Source organism: Malus sylvestris, chromosome 10, assembly GCF_916048215.2.
Source record: "Malus sylvestris chromosome 10, drMalSylv7.2, whole genome shotgun sequence".
Taxonomy (NCBI): domain Eukaryota; kingdom Viridiplantae; phylum Streptophyta; class Magnoliopsida; order Rosales; family Rosaceae; genus Malus; species Malus sylvestris.
In genome coordinates this window covers 33,939,739-33,952,460 of record NC_062269.1, presented here as the reverse complement: position 1 = coordinate 33,952,460, position 12,722 = coordinate 33,939,739, and the positions used below count along the sequence as shown (strand labels likewise).

General features: G+C 37.2%; 1 protein-coding gene across 1 annotated transcript in view; it reads left to right on the top strand.

Annotated features, from left to right (window-relative positions):
- Positions 1-12,722, top strand: part of LOC126584796 (receptor-like protein EIX2) — a 38,691-nt gene that overhangs the window by 17,571 nt on the left and 8,398 nt on the right. Inside the window, exon 2 of the mRNA XM_050249147.1 lies at positions 1,601-1,822. Coding sequence (XP_050105104.1) covers positions 1,601-1,822 — 222 coding nt within the window. The remainder of the gene's footprint in view (positions 1-1,600; positions 1,823-12,722) is intronic.

The window sequence follows — 12,722 nt, the reverse complement described above, 5'->3', positions numbered from 1 at the left end:
ATCGCATCGATTAATTGATGTTGGCTATAAATATCTTTTTGGAGTGTTTTCATGCTAATCTCGTGTGCAAAGCTTGCTTCTGTATTTCTTCCTTCAATAACAAAGCTGTTTCACTTTTATTTTTGTTACTAATTCCTCGTAAAACACACAATGTTCTTATGCTTCGACATAGGTCTTACGTGCTATTGTGTGGAACCAATTCTTGGATCTTAAAATTATTTTCTTTAAAAACGCTTTCAATTATTTTAAAAGCATTTCCAAACGAGTGATGCTCTTTTTGCACACCAAAAAATGAAAAGCAAATGTCGAGATTTAACTAAATTTCATTTGATCAAATCTCAATCATTCATTCGTGAAAAACGGTGCGATATAAATCCAAGTTTAGTCAACCTGAGAGGACTTTGCTAACTTGTAGAATGGGCGGAGGACTTGGAATTTTCGACCCCATCGATTTCCTAACAAGCTTCAGCTTCTTATATATTGACTTGTATCCTCACCTCAGTAGCCAGCCATCTGCAACAAAAAAGAAAAACTGGTAAAAATGGGTAGGTTCCATGCTTGCTTATTCAACCCTACTTTTCACCTCAACATTTTGCTCTTTCTGGTTTTGGCCTCTTCATATCTTTCAGTCACTGCGAAATCATGCATCGATGAAGAGAGAGGAGCACTTCTTAGCTTTAAACAACACCTCACCGATCTGTCCGGTCGGCTTTCTTCTTGGGTTGGTCACGATTGCTGTCAATGGGAAGGGATTTCGTGCGACAACCGCACTGGTCATGCTACAAAAATTGACCTCCGTAATACTTATCGAGATCAGTTGGGAGGTGATGAAAAGGGGGACGAGCTGGCTTATTATAGGTCTCGCTTGGCAGGTAAGGTAACTTCATCCTTGCTTACCTTGAAACATTTGAGCTACCTAGACCTAAGTTTCAATTATTTCCAAGGGATTCACATTGGGAAGAATCTGAATTTCCCAAAAGCATTTTCAACCTTACTAACCTCCAAACACTTGACCTACGTGGAAATTATTTCACCGGTCATTTTCCTCCCCAACTTGCAAGCCTCGAATCTCTTAAACACCTTGATTTATCTCATAATCACCTCAAAGGTAGAATTCCCAAACTCCTTGGAAACTTTTGCAATCTAAAGACCTTAAACCTCGCTTTCAGCAAATTTGATGGGGGGATTCAAGAGCTTTTGAGTGGTTTCTCAAATTGCACAAATAACAGATTAGAGTCACTAGATTTGTCTTCCAATGAGTTTGCAACAGAATTGTCTTGCTCCTTAAGAGTTCCAACAAACTTGCAGCACCTTGAGCTCCACAACAACTTGTTTTGGGGCTCGTTTCCCACTTCTGTTGGAAACTTGTCATCCTTGAAAAGTCTAAACCTTTGGAACAACAACATGAACGGATCTATTCCCGAAAGTTTGGGCCAACTCTCTGAGCTAGTTGACCTGGCTTTGGATGGGAATTCATGGGAAGGCATTTTAACAGAAACTCATTTCATAAATCTCACAAGACTGCAATCTCTCAATGTGAGTTATGAGTGGATTCCCCCCTTCCAGCTCCACACAATTTACATTACAAATTGTAGTGTAGGTCCTGCATTTCCTGTATGGCTTCAATCTCAAACTGAGCTACTTGATGTCACCCTTAGTAGTACCAGAATCTCAGATTCTATACCAGAGGAATGGTTCTTCAATTTATCTTCCAAAGTTGACTATTTGGATTTATCTCACAACCAAATCCGCGGAAAGCTTCAATCCCAACTCAAATTTCCAAATTTATATTATATGGATTTGAGTCGTAATCAATTCGAAGGTTCACTTCCACATATCTCTTCTGATGCCACTCATCTTTATCTCCAAAGCAATAGTTTTTCCGGGCCTATTCCTTCAAATTTCGGACAACTGATGCCCAAATTAAGAGAGATGAATCTTGCGGAGAATCACTTGAATGGTACAATTCCATCCTCTCTATGCGACATGCAGAACTTGACAATGCTGTCCCTAAGGAGCAATCAGTTTTACGGAGAATTCCCAGAAGCATGGAATGTGTGGCATGATATATGGGTTGTTGATGTGGCAGACAATAACCTCTCTGGTAATATTCCGAGTTCAATGGGTGTCCCGAGTTCTCTAATTATATTGAAGATGAACAACAACAATTTTGATGGCAAAATTCCTATTGAGCTCAAAAATGCAACTTACTTGAGGAGTATTGATCTTGGGGGCAACAAATTAACCGGAAGTGTTCCTTTATGGATCGGATCAAACATCTCTGATTTGTCTACTCTGCGTTTGCACTCCAACTTTTTAAGTGGACATATCCCGCGCCATCTTTGCAACCTTCCCCTCCTTCAAATCCTAGACCTTGGCCATAACAATCTTTCAGGGACTATTCCCAAGTGTTTGAAGAATTTGACTGCTTTGACTTTCTTTCCATCCAACAATTATTCAGACCCTCCTCAATATGATGACATACAAACAACAGTCACGGCGAAAGGAAGCGAACTCGTTTATTACAAAACTGCTTTGGAATGGGTTTATAGCATTGAGCTTTCATCAAATAATTTAGAAGGCGAAATTCCTGAAGAAATGACCAGCCTCATTGCATTGGGAACGTTGAACTTGTCAAGAAATCAGTTAAGGGGGAACATTCCCTCAACGATTGGAAATTTGCGTTGGTTGGAAACTCTTGATCTCTCACACAATCGTCTTTCGGGACAAATTCCTCAGAGTTACTCATCTTTATCGCTCTTGGCTCATGTGAACTTGTCTTTCAACAACTTGGCTGGAAGAATTCCTACGGGCAACCAACTCCAGACGCTTGAGGACTCTTCCATTTATGAAGGCAATCCATTACTCTGTGGGGTTCCTCTTTCAACTAAGTGCTCGGGAGATGAAACACCGCCTTTTCCCTCTAGTGATGCAGGAGATAATAAAGATGAAGACGATAATGGAAAGCTTTGGCTCTATGTCAGTATCACACTCGGCTTCATCACAGGCTTTTGGGGAGTTTGTGGCACATTAATCGTAAAGACGTCATGGAGGTATGCCTATTTTCGTTTCTTTGATGATATGAAAGATAAAGTAGCATTAGCAATTGCATTGAAAGTGGCTCGCTTGCAAAGAAAAATTTGATTCAAAAAAATGTACTAAACTCATATAGTATTCTTAGCATGCGTGATGCTTTCTGTTGGTCTTTGTAATGTGTAATAAGCTACTAGGACACGATGTGTTCTGTTTTAAGTACTTCAGTTGTTTGCTTTGATTAATATTTAACTTCAATTGTTTGTCGGAAGTTCGAAATTCAAATTTGATGCGGATAAAAATAATAATGTCCTAACAACAGTTGCATTCAAGGACTTAATTATATATTCAAACAAAACAAAAATGTGGATTTACAAAACGCTGAATAAGTTTACAAAGGAACATGTCTTTGATAACATATATCTAAATGCCCCCCTCCCCCGACATTTGGCAGATTCCGATTAGGCTCAAAACCAGGAACATCTTACGAGCACCTCGTGGCAATGACGGATCTAGACTTCTAACATTGGGTGGTCCTAGTATTGGACTTGAAGTATCCACAATCGGATCAGAACCATCCAAAATTGGAGTTAAACTATGAGAAATAATATTGACCAAACTAATCGATAATGTTTTCATGTGTTAATATCATTCCAAACTTCTAATTTCTACACATATCAATTATTAAAACAAAAAATCATATCAGTTAATGAACAAACATACATACATACATACATACATACATATATATATTAACTAACACATGATCAAATCAAATAGTAAAAAAATCATAAATTACAATCTAATAAGCATAGCAATAACTATAATCTATTAGAAATTCAAAAAAATTCATCCATTATACATCTATTTCAATAGCATCCTGTATTATTAATTTGGGCTAAGATTAGAAAGCTTAGTTAAATTTAAAAATTAGGACATTATCAAAAATGAAAAATAGAAATTAAGAAATTCGGTGGTGGTGGACAGGAGAGAGGTGGTGGATCCGTGGAGAGTTGGTAGGTTGTGGGTGGAAGGAAAAAGGGAATTGGGAATAGGAGGAAAAAGAGATTTGGGCTTTGGGCATTACTAGAAAAATGTCCACTCTCTGTATCGGGTTTTCAAACTACAATCGACAGCAGTTATGAATAATATCTATAGCAAAATTCAATCAAAAGGCTGCAGCAATACAATTGTATTCTCAAATGCAGTAATTAGACAATGCACATTTTATTTGAATAATTCCCACAAAACCACAAATTAATAGTCATCTCCACATAATTGCAAAACCAAGAGATAGGTGAATCAATGCGATAGAATAAGCAGTTCAGTTTGCATCAATATTCTATTAAGTTGACATCAAGAATCAATATACAATCAAAATGGCGAATTCGGAAGTATATGTTAACAAAAGTTGCAATGGCTCCTGTTCGCTTATATGTTAAGAGTGACAGTGAGGATTTTGATGATTTAGAAGATGCACCTCAGATTGATTGATGGGACAAAGTCTATTACATTAACCGGCATGTTGATTTAACCTAAACCTTATTGTTTTTCTTTTGGTTCTTAAAAAAAAAACATGAAAAAGATAAAGCTGATCATTCCAATTGTAATTGGGATAAAATATTCTTCACTTTTTTTTTTCCAAAGCTTTTCAATAAAGAAGATACTGTTTGTATGGTTAGAGGTTTTTCATGCCAGCAAACCTTCTCCGATATTCCCAATGGTCAAACAGTAGTAAAATTGTAAGGAAGATGGAGACTACCCCAGCTTGTCTCTGATTAAATGCATGTAGATACTGAATTTTGTCAAGTTTTTACCAAATTGACTACAGCAGATGATACTTAGTATCAATGTCTTATAATATGTGTTATGTATATGCTTTTTGTAAACATCCTTTCCGTACATTTTTTTAGTATAAGAACTCAACTGAATTAGCTATTTCGAAAGAGAGAATGTCAATCATGTGGTTTATTATTTCGTTGAGATTGATGGTGTCTGTTAGATTTGGGAAGACGAGATCAAACAGTGTTCTGATTTTATGACAGATTTTCATTTTTAGGAATTAACTATTAATAAGCCCGCGCGATGCCGCGGGACTTGAATTCACCAGCCTTAACTACATGAATAAGACACATTTAACCTGAAAAACATTCAACATAATCATGAACGAACAAAAATGATAGATCTAGGAAATTATAAAAAGCATTGTAACCGTAGATCCAAGAAATTATAAAAATCCATCCAATCAAGAGACTAATAGTTGTGGGAAGGTGGGTATGCAACCAAGAATCTTAAGATATACTTGACTTGCAATTCCATTATAATTTCACACAAAAAAAAAAAGGATCAAATTTTGATTGAAACATCAAACAAAACAATCTCATCTGTTACAAATTGGACCAACTAAATAAAGAATATATCGATAAGATTTTCAACCTAACTATAAAAAAGAGCTTTGGGCATTACTAGAAAAATGTCCACTCTCAGTATCGGGTTTTCAAACTACAATCGACAACAGTTATGAATAATATCTACAACAAAATTCAATCAAAAGGCTGTAGCAATACAATCGCATTCTCAAATGCAGTAATTAGACAATATAGTGAAATAGCTAATTCAGTTAAGTTCTTATACTAAAAAATATAGTGAAAAGATGTTTACAAAAAGCATATACATAACACATATTATAAGACACCATCAATCTCAACGAAATAATAAACCAGATGATTGACATTCTCTCTTTCGAAATAGCTAATTCAGTTAAGTTCTTATACTAAAAAATATAGTGAAAAGATGTTTACAAAAAGCATATACATAACACATATTATAAGACATTGATACTAAGTTCTTATACTTTTTGTATATGCTTTTTGTAAACATCTTTTCACTATATTTTTTAGTATAAGAACTTATCTGAATTAGCTATTTCGAAAGAGAGAATGTCAATCATCTGGTTTATTATTTCGTTGAGATTGATGGTGTCTGTTAGATTTAGGACGATGAGATCAAACACCGTTCTGATTTTATGACAGATTTTCATTTTTAGGAATTAATTTGCGGAATAGAATGCACATTGTTGCCCTGCATTTGGTTTGAACTGTGCTCTTATTTGTAGTATCTTATGCATAGATTGAGTGCTCGAGAAAAATTTAGGTCACTAATTCATGAAGTATGAAATGTTCTCTTGCATTAAAATTGGTCCTAGCTGTTCCTAAAGTCGTGTTATGCGTGAACTCCTCAATAACTTTCGCGTGAACTACTAATTATGTGATTTCTTTGTTTTAATTTGTCAAAATATTATATCTTCCCTACCATATTAGATCCTTATTTTCAAAGTGAAGTTTCTTCTTCTATTAGGTTTAGTTCTTCGGATTTTACAAATATCAACAGCCTCTGGAAGTCGCTGTACTTAACTATCGACATCTCTCACACAAGTGAACGTAATATTGCATCAGTTGAAGGTGTAAATGTACTGGTGGCCTCATCAATTTATCGATTAAATTGGTACCGCTGAGGATGTCAGATCATGTTAGGGTCCAATCTTTTAAGTTTTGACCGAGTTCATCTATCTTGCATTTCAGAGAGTGGTCTACATATTTTCTAAGTAAATTCAGTGGTATAGTTTAATGATGCAACTGCAACTAAAGAGATAGCATCTGCAGACATGATTTTGCAAAATCATAAAACTCTTAAGAGTTTGAACCGTACCCGAAATTTTATATGAGTTGAAGAACGACCGTACTTAAGTCGGCAAGATCATAAGCTCTTGAAGCTTCTCCTCCATATCAGAACCACCTGCAGTCCAAATTAACAAAGATTCAAAGCCAAATCAAAGCAAATCAGTGATAATTTAAACAAAAACCCCTAATTATTTTTGTAGAGAGAATTCATATCAAGACCAACTACGTTATTTGATTCGAATTGAATCCAAAAGCAGCACAAACATAAAGGGTACAAAATTAAGAACCGGAGAACCAAAATGCCAAAATTAAACTCAACATATCTCTCTCTCCTTCTCTCTGTGCAGCCCATACCGCTGCTTGCTTTTACTGCACCTCTGCCTGTCTGCAAGATCTCTCCTCCTCTCCCTCTCTCTCTATCTTCTTCTTTCGTCTGCAACAACTCCCTCAATGGCTCAATCCCATCCAACGAAGCGGACAACATGCCCCCCAAACCCCAAACGTGCAATGACAAAACTACCCCCATAATCTTCACCCCTACCCGTCCGATCTGAAATCCAAATGGGCAAAAGAGTAATTTAATTGTTTCAAAACTGCGCCGTTTTGGTCCAGCCCTCTAGGCCTCTGTCTGGCCCTTTGAAACCCGGCAAATCCATAACAAAGCAAAAATTTGGCCTGCAAATCCGTAACAAAGCAAAAATTTGGGTAGAATGGCAATTTGGTGAAGTAATCAACATCAAAGTTTTTTTTTACTGTAGCTTATGTATAGTGTCAATTTCCTTCTCATCTTTAGACTATAGTAACTAGCAAAGGATGCCCATGCGATGTTGCAGGATTGAAAATTGTACTAAAATTTTATGTACAATACTATTTACGTACAAAATATACTACTTGAATATATGTACAACTGTACATACTATTTACATACAAAAGGTTAGGTACATATATATTTAATAGATATGCTAGATGGTACACTATGAGGTGTTCATTCTTCTCACATTGGGTTGTTGAGGTGCCTTATCTTCTTTCTAGTCTATGTAATCTTCTCTACTATATTGTTCAAACATAAATGTGTCGTGTTCAATAAAAAATCAGATATACAAAACATTATGTATTTACACAATCCCATATTTATGAAAATTACAATCGAAAGCCTAAGCTGCAAGATTTTCCAATTACGAACTCAATCATAATACAACGAATGAAATTATATGCACAGTATTACAGACATAATTTTAATCTTCTACTAATTTGATGAAACATGGAAACGTACAAACAACATATAACAAATCATCCTTACAATAAATTCTTCAAAACACAACTTTTATGACCCACCAAACTGTGAAATAAAAAATAATAATAACCCATGACAAAAGATTTACAAAACGCAGGAAAAGTAAAAACATTGGTAACTAATTAGACATGAAAATGCAGAATAAGCCAATTAAGGCATCTTAACAGAAAACTAATACAACCATAGTGGTACTAAGACTCGTATCGTCGTAGTAGTACTCTTTGTCCATGTTCAGACTCATATCGAAAAATATGAAATTTGCCTAAACATACTTTCACTGCGAACATGAAGAGCACATAGTGAATCTATGAACAATATCTGCCTAAACATAATTTTTTACGATTCTTTGAGCATTCTAAGAGAGTGTTAGCAGATCGAAGATATCAAGAATTACTTGCTGATTTCAAGATGATGGAGCCTAGTCCTATATTATTAGCAAATGTAGAAATGTTGCAGCAAGCGGTGGAGGTTTATACCCCAGAGGTATTTAAACTTTTCAATAAAAAATCAGATATACAAAACATCATGTATTTACACAATCCCATATTTATGAAAATTACAATCGAAAGCCTAAGCTGCAAGATTTTCCAATTACGAACTCAATCATAATACAACGAATGAAATTATATGCACAGTATTACAGACATAATTTTAATCTTCTACTAATTTGATGAAACATGGAAACATATAACCAATCATATGTACAATAAATTCTTCAAAACACAACTTTTATGATCCGCAAAACTGTGAAATAAAAAATAATAATAACCTATGACAAAAGATTTACAAAACACAGGAAAAGTAAGAACATTGGTAACTAATTAGACATGAAAATGCAAAATAAGCCAGTTAAGGCATCTAAACAGAAAACTAATACAACCATAGTGGTACTAAGACTACTCTTTGTCCATATTAAGACTCATATCGAAAAATATGAAATTTGCATACCCATTTGACCATAGTAGGACTCATATCGTGGCAGTAGTACTCTTTTGACAACAAATGGGAAAAATTAGAGGCCATGGGTATTCCTTAAATCCCATCATGTTTTCAATTTCCAAAATTTTTGGGCATTCTGGAAAATCACAAAGACTATCTACTCTACACTCTATACAATTCCATATTGAATAAGACACATCAAAAGTAACCAAAATCATGCACCTTAACTTCATGAGAAATTTTTCAATGTAACCGGAACATAGAGTGGTATATCATGTGTCACTATACAAATGGTAGGATATGTGTGTTAAAAAATTAATAACTTTAAAAAAAAAAATTCCACCATTTATATAAAAATAGGTGGTGTACCGCCCGTATTTCGGTCACAATGAAAAATTTCTTCAACTTAAGGTGCTTGTATCATTAGTATTTGTCATCATTGTAGTCATTCTACTAACATAATTATCATCCCGCCAAGTAATATCAAATGATATCATTTACTCAATTTTAAATTGAAGAAATCGCCAAGAGGAAGGGTTCATTTAACAAAAATACCCTCAATTTAACAAAGATTTCTTATGGAATGATGGACAGCCTGATGACTATGACAAACCGTCCCCTACCTTTACAATTTTATAAATTCTAAAATAGTGATTTTTAAGAAAAATGCCCCTAGAGGCAAAGATTTTGACTTTTGTTGACCATTGGTTAGAGAGACATATGACTCATTCATTTAGCGTATCTGTGAGTTCGGATTATAACGGTATAGTTACGGACGTTTGAATTTGGTTATTTATATTTTGGATTATAAGTTAATTGAACTCCCACCTTGTGGGAAAGAAGCCTAATCAGATATAAGCAAGAATAAGGGGACCAATCATCTATTTTGTTTAAGTGACCAATCAGAAATTAGAGAGAGGGATCAGCCAATCAGGAAGGAGAGAGAAGAACCTCATCTCATTCCCTTTCAACCTGTGCACACCATAAACTCAGTTTCGACACGGCCAAATTACGGTCAATCTCCACCATTTTTCAATTGAAATTCACACATTCATCACCTGCAACTTCTTCCACCACCTCCCATTTTTTCGCCCAAAATCAAGATTTTTTAAGGCTAAAACCGTGTAGAACCTCACTGGAGAACCCGGAGGTTCTTGACAGCAATCTGCTGTTCCGGCAAGTCTCAACACCCACCACCACCCTTAATCAACTCCCCTTGGATCGAGGAACAATACACAACCAGTGATAGGGGCGTTAGAACACTGGAGAAGTCGAATCGACGAACACCCATTCTAAGGTTTCGGACGAGTTCGTGGCTATTTGTGGCTTTTTCCAACCAAATTGGACTTGGCTACAGGTATAAAACTTGCTCTACTCATTGAGATCTTTATTTTTGTGAAATTTGAGAATTTTTAGAAATAGTTGATTTTTTTGGCAAGTCGGGGCGGCGTGTCGGCCGAGGCACCTCCTAACCTCCTAAGCTAAGTTTGATACCCCAATTTCATAGGTGAAGTCCGATTGATGAAATCTTATCGTTTGAACATAGTTTTGATAGAGACCGCTACTTGATCCTTATATAAATTGATGATCCGACTGTTGGATTGTCATCAAACTTTAATACATCATAGTACATAATATTTGAGAATATTAGAAACTTACGGATTGGGAATCCGACATACCGATCTTCCCGAATTGGATTTGTAAGTTCGTAAAATAAAACGTTGACCACCACTTGAATTTGCAATTGGCAGAGATCCAAGTGTTAGATTGTAATGAAACTTTAGTATGACGTTCTAGAAGCATAATGTAGATCTTTGGAAGTTATGGATCGCAAATCTAAGGTGCGGATCTTCCGAATTGAGTTACGTAGGTTATGGACCCTACCGTCAACCTTTGACCGGCGGTTGACTTTTGGTCAATGAGTTTCAAATCATTCTAGAATGTCCTTGGGGATGTGTTTAATGTAAGTTACGTGATCTATTGTTAAGAATTTTGAGACGTGATTTGATAATTGTTCTAAGCACCGATCGTTCGTGACGCCTCGATATTCTTGCTAGGGAGTTATAGCACATACCTTAGGTGTAACATCCCACATCGCCTAGGGGAGTGATCCTTAAGAACAAGTCCACTGGAGGACTTTTTGCCCAGCACCCAGCCGAAAAAATAGGCCAGGACCCAGTGAATTTGCTTCAGCCGACCCAATTGACTGGCACCCAGCCCATGCCAGTCCACAGGCCGGCCTAAAATCGACAGACCTTGGGACCGACCTATCTGATACCATGGTGACGCTAGCATGGCGTCCGAAGGAAGTTTGAACTGGAGGCCGTCTCCCGCCGACCTCGTGAACGCCACCGGCCGCTTCGTCTTCCTGTACTCCATTCACAGCAGCGAGTCCGTGTGCTCTTGCGCCGTCGGGATCTTGTCCGGGTCCCGCTTCAGAAACCCGACGGCCACGAACACCTTGTTGAGGTGGTCCAGGTTGAGCTCCGCGATCGTGCGATGAAGGTTGAAGCCCTAGGTGTCGAGGTCTTGGTCAGAGGTTGAGTATTGATTGGTACCAACATGGTAAAGGAAAGGAAGAAAGAATAAAGAAGAAAAAATAAATGATAAAGAAAGGACCGGAAAGGGAAAGGAAGAAAGAATAAAGAAGAAAAAATAAATGATAAAGAAATGACCAGAAAGGGAAAGGAAGAAAAAATAAAAAATAAATTAAATGATAAAATATTAATTGATATGAATAAAATAATATAATATTAGATAGGCTGGGTGCCAGCGTATTTTTAGGGGTGGAGATGCTTTGGCCTATTAGTGTTTATTGTGGTCTATTACTGTTTACTTGAGTGAATAAATGCGCTGGGTGCTGGCACAAAGTCTTCAGGGGTGGACTTGCTCTAAATGTATATTCTCATCCCTACCTAGCATGAGACCTTTTGGGAGCTCACTGGCTTCGGGTTCCGTCGGAACTCTGAAGTTAAGCGAGAAGGTGGCCAGAGCACTCTCATGATGGGTGACCACTGGGAAGTTGCTCGTGAGTTCCCAAAAACAAAACCGTGAGGGCGTGGTCGGGGCCCAAAGCGGAAAATATCGTGCTATGGTGGTGGAGCGGGCCCGAGAAGTGGTCCGCCTTGGGCAGGGATGTGACAAATTGGTATTAGAGTCAATCCTTGGCTGGAAGTGTGCCGACGAGGACGTTGGGCTCCTAAGGGGGGTGGATTGTAACATCCCACATCGCCCAGGGGAGTGATCCTTAAATGTATATTCTCATCCCTACTTAGCACGAGGCCTTTTGGGAGCTCACTGGCTTCGGGTTCCGTCGGAACTCCGAAGTTAAGCGAGAAGGTGGCCAGATCACTCCCATGATAGGTGACCCACTGGGAAGTTGTTCGTGAGTTCCCAAAAACAAAACCGTGAGTGCGTGGTCGGGGCACAAAGCGGACAATATCGTGCTACAGTGGTGGAGCGGGCCTGGGAAATGGTCCGCCCCGGACGGGGATGTGACATTAGGTGGGTGGGTTTTTTCCTTTTTATAGTATGTATATATGATTGATAGTTTCCACAAATGCTTTTGAATTGATTCATGCACTTCATGCCATGATTAAATTATATTATGAGAAATGTTGCACTATTGTGAAATACCAAGATGATCATACGTAATGCGCAGGTAAGTTCAGGTAAGTTTATTATGCTGGTTGCAATCATTGAATCATTATGGCATGCATATATTCATGTAGTGCTTATCATTGTTGCACCTCATGTGAGTGTTCAGCCAAGGCCAG